Source organism: Gigantopelta aegis, unplaced genomic scaffold (assembly GCF_016097555.1).
Source record: "Gigantopelta aegis isolate Gae_Host unplaced genomic scaffold, Gae_host_genome ctg3740_pilon_pilon, whole genome shotgun sequence".
Taxonomy (NCBI): domain Eukaryota; kingdom Metazoa; phylum Mollusca; class Gastropoda; order Neomphalida; family Peltospiridae; genus Gigantopelta; species Gigantopelta aegis.
This window is the reverse complement of record NW_024533487.1, coordinates 71,500-86,452: the sequence shown is the minus strand read 5'-3', so window position 1 is coordinate 86,452 and position 14,953 is coordinate 71,500. Positions and strand designations below refer to the sequence as shown.

General features: G+C 33.3%; 1 protein-coding gene across 1 annotated transcript; it reads right to left on the bottom strand.

The window, feature by feature from the left end:
- LOC121392398 (GTP cyclohydrolase 1-like) lies at positions 1-14,052 on the bottom strand. The gene is given in 9 exon segments (XM_041523625.1): positions 1-136; positions 198-223; positions 225-275; positions 277-316; positions 584-749; positions 1,562-1,668; positions 9,332-9,411; positions 13,371-13,490; positions 13,723-14,052. Coding segments are annotated over 9 exon segments (1,056 nt in total).
- Positions 14,053-14,953: the final 901 nt, after the last annotated feature.

The following is a 14,953-nucleotide window of genomic DNA, read 5'->3' as shown; positions in this document are numbered from 1 at the left end:
TCAACGTGCTGTGTGACCAGTAAGTGCCAAGAATTCCTCTCTTGTTTTGGGATCATCTCTGAACACTCCCAACATAGAACTAGTCACTTTTTTACTTGATGTCTTACTAACACCTCTCATTGTCATACACATATGACTGTATATAGAGAAGGAAAAAAGTAATATAATTCTCCCTCTCTCTTCTCTCTCTTTACTACGTTGCTTCGACAACAACACCCACACCAACTAGGGTTAATGGCTTCAATGATAGCCTCTGCTATTTGCTTTGTCAGCCTTTTCTTGTAATTGAAGTCGTCTACTATATATTTCAACAATTCTATAATAGAAAGCAAAAAATCAAAATAATAAAAAGATCAAATACATTCTATAAAGGACACATAACTTAGCTATGTTAGCTTAACTTAGCTAAATGTATTTATATATTTATCCAAAATCTTTCCCATAATACATGTAAGTGTTGTTTTCCCAAACCTTGTTGTGTCTACCTTGTTGTGTCTAGTCTAATAGATTCACATGCTATTATTTCATTTAGCTATGTTAGCTTATAAACTTAGCTTAGTTTCTGGCTATGTTGCCTTCTTACCGTGCAATTTTACTGAGCCCTAGTACTTTTTCCTTTTGGTAGATACCCAACAGATACTTGCCATAGAAAGTACAAGATGATTTCCACATAGAGAGTACAACTCGATACCCTCTGACTAATACCATCTCATCATGATCTTCCTTAAATACACCACCACACACCGCACCTATAAAAGGGTTAAGTATTCATAATTTTTACAGTGTATTAAGTATAATAAAAATAAGTCATAAATTTACATGGGCATATTAATTTAAGTAAGCAATGGTATTTATAGCTGACTACTAATAGTTTTGCTTTCTACTTATGGAAACGTTATGATTATTATATAATAAAGTCACAAGCTGTAGGTGTGGTTAAGTTGTATGTAATTTAAGTTGCTATGAATACATCAAGTAGAGTCAACTGAGTCACTATTTTCAGTGCCTACAATCAATAAAAGAAGCTCCACCTTAATTAAGGGTGTGGCTGAAGCTTGATTCTCTTAACTTAACCCTTTTGATTTAGTAAATGCAAAATTTAATTCTGAAAATGTCACCTTCTTATAGAAAAACACCCTCTAAATTACAAGACCACAGTCAACCCAACATTCTCAAAAAATAATTTCTTAAACAAAGCAGTGTCTTTCATATGAACTTTGACCTGTACTATTCTCTTACAGTTTGCTTATACCTACTATAATATCACCTGTGCCTCCTTTCCTACAACTATTGCCTTATTTACTCAGTATACAACAAAGTGCTGAGAGGCAAGATCAAGGGATTTCAAAGCTAACATAACCACTTTACAGCCCCAACAAACCACTTTAGAGTCATACGTGAGCATTTTTTGCCAACAAATACCAACAAGGGTTTAGCCACAAAAGGGTTAAATAATCAGTTCCATTCTTGCAATCATTTCCAGCCAAAAGTGCCTGGCTCCACTTTAATTGAGGGTGTGGCTGAAGCTGTTTTGTTTTGTGTGTTTTACAATTCAACTCACTTTCTATAGTCCCCTCGTAGCCTTTTGTGAAATAACATAACGCTCTTGCAGCTCTTAAAGGTGTTTTTTTTTTAAACCTTCTCTCTCTACATCTTCGCCTACCATTCCTATAATAGTTTTTTAAAGGCGTTAGATAATGTTTCAAGCCTTTTTTCTTGCTTCTGTTTCTCTTCTTCATCTGTTTTCCAGCACGGCTTGGGGCCTCTGAGAATCAAATCTAGAAAGGGCCAATCTATCGTCAGAACTTGACACACTTCTAGAGGGTCATTGTTGGATTGTGGGTTTGTGGGGAGGAGAGACAGGAGTCGTCTCTGTTTTATGTACAACCCCCACTATCTGCGCGCACCAAAAATATTGGGCAAGTAAAACTAACTGGCTGAACTGGTAATGCGTCATTACTGTTCTCCACCAAAATTAGAACATGAGGCTTTCTTGGGAGGCTTTGAAAATCATCTATATCCTACAGTTGTATTACGTTCTCGAAACTCTCGTCAACGAACGACAGTAAGTGAGTTTATTAGTAAAGAGGGGCGTTAAAGAGATTGAAATAGTTTTATTGAGATTTTTAATAAAATAATTTTTTTGTCATTTAAACTACATCACTGCTCCCTCTAAACACCTGAACAGCATCTCAGCTGCTGAGATCATTGCTACACCTTGTCTGTAGGCATTTAGGTCTCAGGAGAGGACTATGCAGCTGTCATTATATCCTGTATGGATTGTTGTCATTAGACAAAGTACATTGTCTGGTATTATGGAATAATTAGGTATCTATGGTAACATTAATATTTACATGTAATTAGTACCATATTTGAACATGGTTATGGATATTTCAATGTCAAGTCTAACACAATTGATAATATTGTCATCGAAAACAAATAATTTTATATTTTGAAGAAGAAACCAAGAGACTAAATGGATATGACCAAATAAATGAGAAAATAATTCTAGACTGTAAATCTTGTACTAATAATTTTCCATAATAACATTAACAATGGTCTTGTTCAATGCAGTTAGCAACCATCAAAAAATTAATATAACTATAAACCCATTTGAATATAATAGAATTTGGCGTTGTACTCCATTAAGCCAAAATTCCAAAGAGAAAATTAATAACACTACTAATAACGTATCTGATAATTTTAAAGATAATAAAATACTAAAGATTAATTTAATAAGAATATAATTCCATTGCTATTATAAAAATAAATATGGTTTACAATACAGTACATACAAACTGACATGTTGGTTTACAGTTATTCAAAGCTAACATTAAGTGTCACTTTCAAGGTATCTGGTTTTAACAATATGTCATATAATAGCATTATATCATTGATGTACACATAACTACCTACCTGTGTAATTAGCTACCAAGCCATAAATGAATTATTATTGTATTAACTGAAATGATATGATTTTGGTGTAGTGTACAATAAAGTGAAAGGAATTTTATATTTATTAATATAATGGAAGGTTATTATTTTTTCTAGCATCGTTTAATACCCTTACAAGTAGACGTGCTTTCCGAACTATAGCTCAATGTGGTAATGTTGACAATATTAAAACCTCTGAAATACCAAACATTCTAAAAGTACCGAGTCCCCCTAGATACCCCTGAACAGCTGAAGTGAAACGGGGTTAGTACATGCTGAGAGAGAGAGAGAGAGAGAGAGAGAGATTCAATTTTGACTTTTGTTACAAAAATAAAAGATCATTTCTTAACCAAATTTACATGTACATCAAACTTCATTAGCTTGTCGCATTAATGTCTGTGAATATAGATACACAAAGATAATATATGTGACAAACATTATTTATATCTCAGCTTGTCTGTTACCAGAAACTAGTTGAGTATCCAATGTAGATAGAGTTGCGTGTCAATATCCTCAAATTTGAAAATGTTTAAATACACATCAGTGATTGTCTGCTTTGAAACTTGTTAGGGATTGTTATTAATTCCTTTTTCCACACATAGCTGAGCATGTTACAATAACTAATATAATGAGGCTATGTTTACAATAACTAATATATGAGCTATGTTTATACTACAAGCATTTACTTTGTAAAACTATCATGCAATAGTGACATCTATTTTTGAAAAAACTTTTGTACGTGTCTTAACCTCTGAGTATATAAATAAAAGTAAACAAATTAAGCTTAAAGTATATTTTCATTTTATTGTCGCAATATGAAATTAATTCTAATCTATATTAATTATAATCTCTTTCCATCTAATGAGGCTACCTGTTAAAATAATCTGTAGTTAATTAAATTACCCATTTATTTGTGGAAAACATAAATGTACTTAATATAAAAAACTGATGTCAGTTTTTAGAGCTAAAAATAGTAAAGTGTTGAACTATGTAACTGATAACCAATTCAATATTACATACCAATAGTTGTAGCACAGACTTATACATAAGAAGTAGAAGTATTATTCGAGTCAAACCCACTTCATTAAGTGACTTTGAATTTCTTGCGCTAATATATATAATATCATAGAACCAGATGGGCTAAAGGTTTTTTTTAATGACCCTTTTAAAATCATCCAAAGGAGAGTACTCTAATTGATTACACAACATTCATTAATACAGTTTTAAAAGAGCACAAAATTTTTGATCCCATCCCAATCATCTTCCTACCATACCAAGTCCTAATATTCATAAGTTAGACTATTTGGCAGATAAATCCCGGATCGTTTTTGCTTTCGAATCTCTTTAGGTAATACTATAAACTGCCAAATTTAGAAAAGCTTTTTCTTTAAAGATTTAACTCATTGTCATGGTAGCAAATCTAGTAAAAACATGTTTTCATGTTTATCAACGCGTTGTTTTGAGCATGTCTTGGCCATGACACCTTTTAATATTACAAGGACAACAACACACTCTTAAATAATAGCAGTCAGACAACAATGAAATCTTTGAAAAGAATGTCACTTTATTTTATGCGTTTACGCGGGGGCGATAAGTGACCACAACCCTCTATTTAATTTCATAGAATCATAAATCTAATGAAAGATTAATTTTATTTATGGAAATACAATGTATTTAATTGATGATGAATGATAATAAATGAATATGATTATAAACCCTACAGGTACCATTATTGGTAACACCATTCAGCTATTAATTCATGTGAATTAAATGGGCAAATGTTATTGTATTCATAAAGAAATTGTACTAATTACTTTTCTTCTCATCTTATTGATGGTAATAGTTATCATTGAATCATTGTTATTATTGATTGTTACCATAGCCAACCAATTTTTTTATATATATATTTAAATTTTCTAAGTTTATAAAAGACATTTTTATTATGAATCAAGACATTAGAGAGAAGCCGTCTATGATATTTATATCACAAAAACAAACAAAAAGGCAAAAAGCTGGGTTGCCGTAAGTGGATAAGGAGTTTGGAAGAAGTCTTGCTTTTGTGAGCTTAGCTTTCTTTGGGGGGCAAACAACGAAGTATCCTTCCACTTGAACTTAGCCAGCCATAAGTGTAGTGTGTAAACTAGTATATATATCACTGTAATTGTAATTATATATTCATTGTTTTCCTACCAGTAACTGTAATTTACTCTGTCCTCTCCATAGCCTCTCTCCCGTCTCTCTCTCTCTCTCTCCTCATCGCTCGATCGTGTCTCTCTCACTCCTCCATCTCTCTCTCTCTCTCTCTCCTCTCATCCTCTCCTCTCTCTGCTCGTCTTCTCTCTCTTCTCTCTCACTCGTAGCCTCCATAGTACCTCATTATGCATCTCTCAATAATCAACCTTTTAATAAAACTTACTGGGATATCACCACTAGATACCGATTTATTGATAAAAACCATTGCTGGTGATAAGACATTTACATTTCTATATATTGCTACATTAGATCCGCTCATAAAAAGTCAAAGACTTGTATTAGGTCAGCACAACTACGACTCCAAGTACTTTAGTAATGGCCCGAAAGTTTGTAGAGCAGCACTCAGGGACTCTTGCTGTACCTGTTGGAATAATTTTAGATTCTAATACTTACATTGGATGAAAAACTAGGGCAAAATCGTGATGTAAGTTAAATAAAGGGTTGGAGTCTAGTTAATGTTATAGTTTATAATGTATGAATACCAATGATTTTAAGTGGGGACAAAATAGCAAATATTAAGTAATTATTACTTCATTCTAGAACTAGTTAATTAGGCATGTAATTCTAATTGTATGACTTGTTATCATGCATATTCTAATGAGTCATAGGGTGTGGTTGTCTTCAAAACAATAGTTTGTTAAACGTTTTATATATGTAAACACCCACCAAGTTGGATGACATTACATCATCAAACAAGATTCTAACAACCCTCAAATCCCTAAATTATTTTATATAATACATGATTTTATTTATAGTAACAGACCTTTAGCAGTTATATATTACAGACCGCACAACTTACAAATGTAAATATAGTAAATCCACAACTCTAATTTATAGTAAACACTGTAACAATATATTACAGATTTCTACACCTTACAAATCTAAATATATAGTAACACCACTGATTTGATTTTATTATAGTAACAGATTTTAGTGATATATTAGACAAGTATTCTATGGTGGACATCAATAGGAAATACAATTATGACATCATTATTTAGTGTTAATAGTTATTCCATCCCCCCTATACATCCTATAATTACTTTAAAACATATAAAGGTGTTTTTACTAAAAATTACTTAGTTTCTGCAATCAATTAACAACAGACAGAGGACGCATTGTTTAGACTGAAACTTACAAACGTCACTTACATATAAAAGAATTCTAATTAATACTTTCGCATTTATTGAATCAGTTGCAAAAAGCACGAAGTCATAATTTTGTCAATAAATGCAATATTGTAATTATGACATCATTGTGATGTTATTTATCTAGCTTCAAGAACACAGTCTTCAAGTTATTTTCTTGACGGAGAAGAGGCATTTGTTGAATGGACAAGTGAGGATTCTCTCTATGGCTCCCGTCATTTAGCTGAGTTAATGAGCCGACAAGATAGTCCTATACACAGTACAAGGAAAGGACTGGTATTGAAGCTATAGTAAGTGTCATGTGTGAGTCACATGAGCATCTGATTTTGTTGAAGCACACTGATGATATTTTGAGTAAAATAAAATCTCATTAAGTAAATTGAATTATAATTTAAAGAAAAGGCAACTTGCTTTTGCTAGAATTCTAATTCTGTATATACAATAATCACAGTACAGATTTATGATATCGTACAACGTGATAGGTAATCTTGGGACTATGAACATCTATAAATTGCTAAATAATATATATTAAACTCATAACATGTTGAAGCAACGCCCTTTAACTTCATTTATCATTACTCTTTGTGACCCACAACAAACCACTATAACTATCTATACATAAGTACATATCCTCAAAAATTTGCAGGTTGTTATTCACTCAGTGAAATATAATATTTTATTGGGACTTATAGTGATCCACCCCACACCCCCCCCCTCCCCCCCCCATTTTTGCCACCCTACTCAACAACGCCTTTATTTACTATTAATTGTAAGAGTTTGAAAAAAAATACCCACTGTACTATGATGGTGCTTCATATATTGTGTAGTATATTTTAGCCAATAAATAATAATATAATTGAAGCCTCACTAACTGTTTGGGTGTGTGGTGTTACACATGAACAACAAATAGGTCTCACCTCATAACATAATATGTAATTTTGAATGTTTGTTGGATTTGTGTCTTACATATATAGGAGAGTGTATAGGTTGAGTGGGTGGAGGAATGGATAGAATTTAATATTATTTTGTTTGAGATTCATTCTTACACTGCAAAAAGTATATATTATGCCAATTATCAGTTATCAATTTTCACTGTAAAGGTGACAATAGACACTAATGAAAAGTGAAAAATTAATGCTAATATTACAATCACTTTGATCTGATAAATGTGAATGTATGTTACCTTTTATTTTATTCACTGTATTGATTGGATGCCCAATCGAGCAATTTGACAATATTTTCTTAATTTTTTAAAACTGTGATCTTATGATCTAATAGTTTTTTTGCTAAAATAGCAAGTATCCTAAGAACAATATTTATACAGTATTTAGTTAAAGCACAAGCAGGGAGGATGCCTCTGGAAGTAGAAACTCCTTAACTAAATATATTTAAGAGTGTGTTGGATAATCATATTATGAGGGACATCTGCACGCTACTGGTTTGGCTTTTGTGTCTTGTCTATGCTACAGAAAATGATATACATATTGTGTATTGCTTCATTAAAATAAGTTGTTCTTGACTTCTCTTTGTTACTCACATTTTATAGGGAAGCATTTGTTCTCTTGGACTGATTGGATCAACATCTCTCTTCCTCAATTTTCGACATGTATGAATCTGGCTCAAAATTATTTGAAAGCGTCTTAAAAAGATTGGAAGTTACTAATGAATGTGGTAATGGACAAAATGAAAGTAAAATTGAATGGATAGAAATTAGAGAATTAAAAAAATGTATTTGTCTCTCTACCATTTGTCTGTCTGTGTAACAAATAAGCATATGAATGATAGATAGATAGACAGATAGATATATGATAGATAGACAGATAGATTATGATAGATAGACAGATACGTAAAATGATAGATAGACAGATAGATTATGATAGATAGACAGATAGATATATGATAGATAGACAGATACGTAAATGATAGATAAACAGATAGATATAGATAGATAGACAGATAGATAAATGATAGATAGACAGATAGATATTGATAGATAGACCAGATAGATATATGATAGATAGACAGATAGATGAATGATAGATAGACAGATAAACATGGATAGACAGATAGTTAAATAAATTATAATGATCGATTACTAACAGATCCTTTGTTGTATTCTATTTGTAGTAGTATGTTTTCAAAAGTTTAAGATTCTATTTATAGCTCTATCAATTAGACACAGGAATGGAACACAATAATAGGTTATATACCACATTGTCAAAACACATATCAATACATGCTGTTACTGCGTCAATTCAGCACTAATGCATATCTACACATCATCAACGTTATCATGTGACATTGGTCTGTTATTGTATAAAGGAGATGAAGTATGAAAGCATAACAGCAATAGATGCCTATGAATTGTCCTACTACAACCTGACACAATTGGAATGGGAACTAAGAGTGCTAACTATATTCATAATCATAGCAATTTCCTCAACATGCACACATATATGAATAGATGTATACTAATATTGTGTTCTTTGCTTTTTACCTTATATGGTATTGATAGCTCAGCTCATGAAAGGGAATGTGACAGTTACTCTAGCATACACAAACCTGACAGTGTCATCTTCCTGTATCAGTTAGTCAACATGGACTGTACTTTTCCATGTGCTAATACTTTTAGTACATAGCTATTTATAATAATACAGTAGTTAATATTCTTATAGACAGAATATGGGATATACATGAGTACATAGTAAATGTACTTTATTTACAAGCAAACATACAATTTAAATGTTTTCTTTGTACTAAACTACATCAACATGTACTCTTATCATGTAAAAATATGAAATACAGTCACATGATCAGTTGTGTATTAGTAAACGTTAGTTAGCTTCAATACAATACTAGTTAAAGGCAGTTAGTCTGTCATAACTTATAATATTAACTTATTTTTACAGCTTCATGATGAGTTATAGACTGCATTAATCACGATTACACTATTAGGAAACCTCTTATGTGATATGTATTATACTTATATATTTTACCAAAATATGGTGTTTGTGAGCGTTGCTTCTTTAAGAATATCCCAGTCAGTTTTTCTTATTGCCATCAATATCCTTATTGGCTATATCAAAAAGCATAATCAGCATTCATTATGTTCAAATAACAACTATCAACATTAATAGTAGACATTGTTATCTCATTGACAGTATCCATTCCTTATTACTAACATTAAATGGTTTAGATTATTAATTAATATTTTTCTGTAGTGTGTAATGGTGTGACCTTGACTTCAGTATATTGTTATGACTACATTAAAAAAAGTCCCCCAACCTTATCAATATTGTTCTAGTTGTTTTTTTGATATAGTGTATAAAAAAATCTTATTTCAATTTCCTGTTCTTAATTATGCCTACACTAAATGCACCTCTAGTTCTTGAAGAGGGAATTGTCATAGAGATAGTACAATAGCTCACAGAATGTTGTCTGAGTAAAGTACACTGTGAAGGATGTCAAGAGATGTATATTGTAGCTTTGATCTATCATACTTACTATGTCAGTTTAGTTCATGTACAATCTGTACTCAATTCAAAAATTATATATTAACACTTATAGTATAAACTTCTCTGTACTGTCTTTTGATGTCTTATAAATAGATTTATAGTAGTTACTGAATATTTCCTTGTAGAGCAGCTGTATATATCCAGTATGTTAGTAGTAGTCTAGTCACTTTACATAGTAGAGTCAAAGTCTAATGTTAATAATAATTAGTTAGCAGTTGTAGCAATAGAAACTTGTAAACTTGTCCATGTAAGCATTTTCCTCTGTAAATATATAGACACCTCTGATTTGTGATAATTATTACATTTCAGTCATCATTAACTATCATATCTGTTCAGTTCTGTGCATATCTGTCCAATGTTAATGTAGTACCCATTCTAACATAACTCTGTCTCTCTGTCTGTTGTTATATAATACATATATAAAACTGACTTCAGAGTGACCTTTTTACTAAATCATTAAGATCACGTTGTATTGATAGCGTCATGAATATTGTTAACATCGAGCTGACACAATCATAATGATTAACATTTCAAGTTTCTTTCTTTCTCACAGAAAAGAAAAAATCAAAGACGAAGGACAACTTGTGCATCATTCACGAAACTACTTTGTTGAACGTAGTATGCGTGGCTCTTTGTTCAGGATGACCATATTCCTTTCTATAATAGAGGTCTGTATTTATTAAATAAATATTGGATTGTCTCAATAAAACATTTATTATAGGGGGTTCACTCATGATTACATTACTAAAGGGTTTATTATAATAAGGCAAATTGATCTAATGTATTTGGGAGACATAGTTACTCCTCTATTATTATCACTTCATTGAAGCTTTTTGGTGACAATTTTAATAATCACTTTGTTTTACACCTGACAAATGTTGATTGGTATTGATTGGTATTGATGGTATTGATTTAGGTATTAACTGAATTAGATTCTTATAGTCACACAGATTTTTTTGTATTTATATGATATACCGCATGACAATACTTGTACAGTAATTGATGCTACTAATGTTGGAGCATATTGGAGCATCAAAATTTCTAACTTTTCCACTTGTTATATTGATCAGTCATTTATGATGTGTAGAGATTACAAAGGAAGAGTAATGATAGGACGAAAGAGTGGGAGGAGATGTGGGAGGAGTGGGAGTAAAATCCACACTATCAGGTTTATATAGTAAAATGATGATAAAAACAATTACCTGACTAATGCATTTAAACAAACTATAGAATTAGCGAATATTTCACAAAATAACACATCTCTTCTTTTTCCAGAAACAATCTCTCTGAGTTTTATTTTCCTTAAAGTATCTTTTGATATATATATCCTTAAGAGATACAATATGGGTTTTGAATTTTACATATAATCTTTGTATTAGTTACTTTCTCAACAATCCTATCGAAATACACTGTTTTCAACCATTTACACGTTATACATCACTTACTAGTGTGTATTGTACTACAATACATCACTTACTAGTGTGTATTGTACTACAATACATCACTTACTAGTGTGTATTGTAGTATAATTTTATACTATAAATTAACTCTACAATTACACTTTTAAGGTTAATGATAACATCTGATAATACAAATGTGGTTTAGCGCTAAATTCCACACTGTTCTAAAACTTCACAATATTGTAACTGAGCTTTCTTGAAGTAGTCGGCACTTATGTCTCTAGTAACAATTCGATCATCTTGACTCTTGGCTATGTATCAGTAAAATGTAGTCCTTAGGTTTCTTAACAACCACATAAACAACGATGATGTCATTGTGATGTCACAATAGATTTGATTGGTTAAAGTGTTTTTTAACAATTAACAGATAGTTTTGGCTTGAGTTCAAGAATTACTCATAACTCTCTCTCTCTCTCTCTCTAGCTCTCTCTCTCTCTCTCTCTCTCTCTCTCTCTCTCTTTCTCTCTCTCTCTCTCTCTCTAGGTGTTCCTATAGTTCATTTAATTCCTATTCCATTCCTCCTGTTTGGCATACAATTAATGATAACTATAATGCCATTGACTGGGACATGGTAGAAAATTTCAAAAAGATTCTTATGATCTTTTCTATATGAATACTTTCATCTCCACTGATAATATTTAGTAGTCCTATATTTACATAATACATTAATTATTATTATTATTATTATTATTATTATTATTATTATATATTATTATTGAACACATGATTTTTTATAATTAGAACACCACAATCTTATCATTCTAAATGATTCATTATATCAGAAACTACATTGTACCTTTTCAAATTACAAATCTTTTTATGTCAAATTTGAATACTATTACACACCAGGAGATTAAATATCAACTTTCACTAAAATAACTAATGAATCTCAACACTATCTACTCCTGCGGTCTTATGAATTGTATTAAAAATCTAATGAATAATAATTACTGCATAAGAATTATCAAAGATTTATTATATTTTTTAAAAGGTTTTATTTTAATTAAGGGATTTTACAATGGGACAAAAAGAAAAGAGTCGGCAGTCCTGCTGCCTTTTGATAAAAGAGGAAATGTCTCGTGACCAGCCACCGAGGAAGATACAGCGGAGGAGGGAGGGGGACGTAGGGGTAAAGTCCAAGTCAAAGGATGGATGTTAGAGATACCTGAAGTCCTGCTTGTCACATACACGGACGGACAGACAAGTGACAAACACACAGATCGAGCCAGCTCGAGAACAAAACACCAAGAAAACCAGACAAGAGAAATGAGCACAGAGATAAAAAGAGTTTGGATAGTAAATAGCCAAGGAGAAAAGTATAAAGTGACTCTGAAAGTCTTGTTGGATCTAGAGGTTATATTATACAGAGTTCATTTTACTAAAAGAGAAAGAGTTCTCTACATATGTCCCATTGGAGAATGGCTAGTCATTTGAGAGGACTACCACCAGAGTGGGCATAGATTTGATGAGGAGGTGAATGCGTCCTCATTGGAAAGTGAGCAGTAGTCATGGGACTGTGGCTTGGGCTCCTATCAAAGTGATGGTGTGACTAGATAATGAGGGCATCAGGACTCTTCTTAATGGACTTCCACCAGCAGTCAATTCTCCATAATCATATGTTGAGGTGGCAAATGTGATGACTGGGAATAAGGAATGGTTGTGGGACTGCCGGGATAATTCCTTGGCGAGGTAGCATGAGCTGTTGGTGAGTAGTTAGGTGGTGGTGAGTGTGTATGGGGAGACATTGTAGGTCCACTTGAGGCAGCCATTGGTAAGATGCTGGATGCATAATAGTATTGATAGGTTGATGCTGCTCAGGTAGAGTAGCAGGAGCAAAAGGCATCTGCATCATAGGTGGAACTACTACTGAACCAGATGTTAGTACTTGATGTGGGAGCTGGTGGGTTTCGAGACTGTTCTGTGAAAACAAAAAAAAAACAGACTTAACAACAGGAAATCATTCTTATGATGAGAAAGCCATAAACAATGCATTAGATGTGTGTACATGTAGTCTTCCTTATGACAACAACAACATTGATATCATCAAATTCTTGACATACCTTGAAAGCTTCTTCATCACTCAAACCATATCCCAATTCGGTCTCCTCATAGCCTGTAGCGGACATTCTGATGTCATATTCAGATGCCTGGGGTGGTGGATCAGGTGTGTGGAGACAGGTCTGAATAAGAGCTTTTTTGCCAGCTTCAGATGTGATCATTGGTTGGAGTTTTGGAGTGGCAAAAGTGTATACATGTCCCAGTCTCAGAAGCTACTAGAAGCATAACTTGTACCAGTTAAAGTGCTCAGTTCATATGCCTGTAAAGAAAAAAAGAAATATTGTATAAACAGTTCTGGACTAAACAGAAGACTGTCATCTACAACATGAAATTATGCAGTGTCTGCAAACTTACTTTCTTCATAATGCCAGATTTTCTCTTCGAGAAGGTGGTGTATCGGCGGAGTTTGTTCTGGATGTATTGCATCTCGATCTTGACTCGTCCGCGAGTCTTCTTGCCTGGAGCAGGCTTAGGCTTATCATCAGCGCTAGAAGGATGAATGGAAGCGGCTTCATTTCGACTCTGTGGGCTATGCACTGAGTCGTTGTCACTAACGCTAGAGCGGTCGTTTTCGTCCATTACTGTCGTCGCAGTTGCTGTCTTGTTGTACGGGGGGAGGGAGAACGGGCTAGGTTCGTTAGTCTGGGGGTTTCGGGAAGAAGGGCTGAATCTTTCACCAAGCATGTTGAAGATTGTTGAGAAGCACCAGCCGACTGACCTGCAGATCGGAACTTCTTTGAAGGAGAAGAGTTAGGTTGTTTGGAGGTAGAAGCTAAGGTACGCGGGGACTGAGCTCGCTTAGTCCGAAACATCACCTTTATACGTATTGCCGGAAGCCACAACCACTAAACTACTTTCCTTGTAAGGAAGCAAGGTATTTATTTATTTCTTTCGTCGGGATGACTGTACCTGAAAACTGAGACGAGCGAGGCTTTTGTCAGGCCATATAAGGAGGTTGTTAACAAACCATAAAAATTTCACTATCCAAATAGGGCGTGCGCAGACTAGTTATTAAAATGCTCAGGTCCAGTTATTATATGTCCCCTACACATTCTGTCAACATTATGATAAGGGTATTCACAACTTGGGCGACAAAATCTCATCCTTCTATAGTACGATGTAACCTCCTTACGAGTCAACCCCCCATTCCAGTACGGCGAACAGCTTTTGGCTATCGATCAAAAAGGCAGAAAAAAATATTCAAAATTGGAACAAAATGGTAAAACTTAAGAAACACACAGGCGAGCTATCTCATGATAATATTCATGGGGGGGACACCATACAATCACTTCACCACTCATATTGGATCAAAGATACACATTCAACGTCCAAGTTTAGAAGAATACGTTCTTTTAATGTCCCGCTCGGCCACAATCCACATATCCCAAAGACATTTGGATAATGATCGGATGATGATATTGGAGCCGGAGCAACAGTAGTAGAGGCTGGTACGGGCTCTGGTGCTCTTACCCTCTACTTGTCTCGTTTAGGTAAACTGATCACAGATGTAACACTGTGCACATTAAATATAATTTTTACAATATCCAGATAAATATGTGTTTGTGTGTGATTTACTGATAAACAC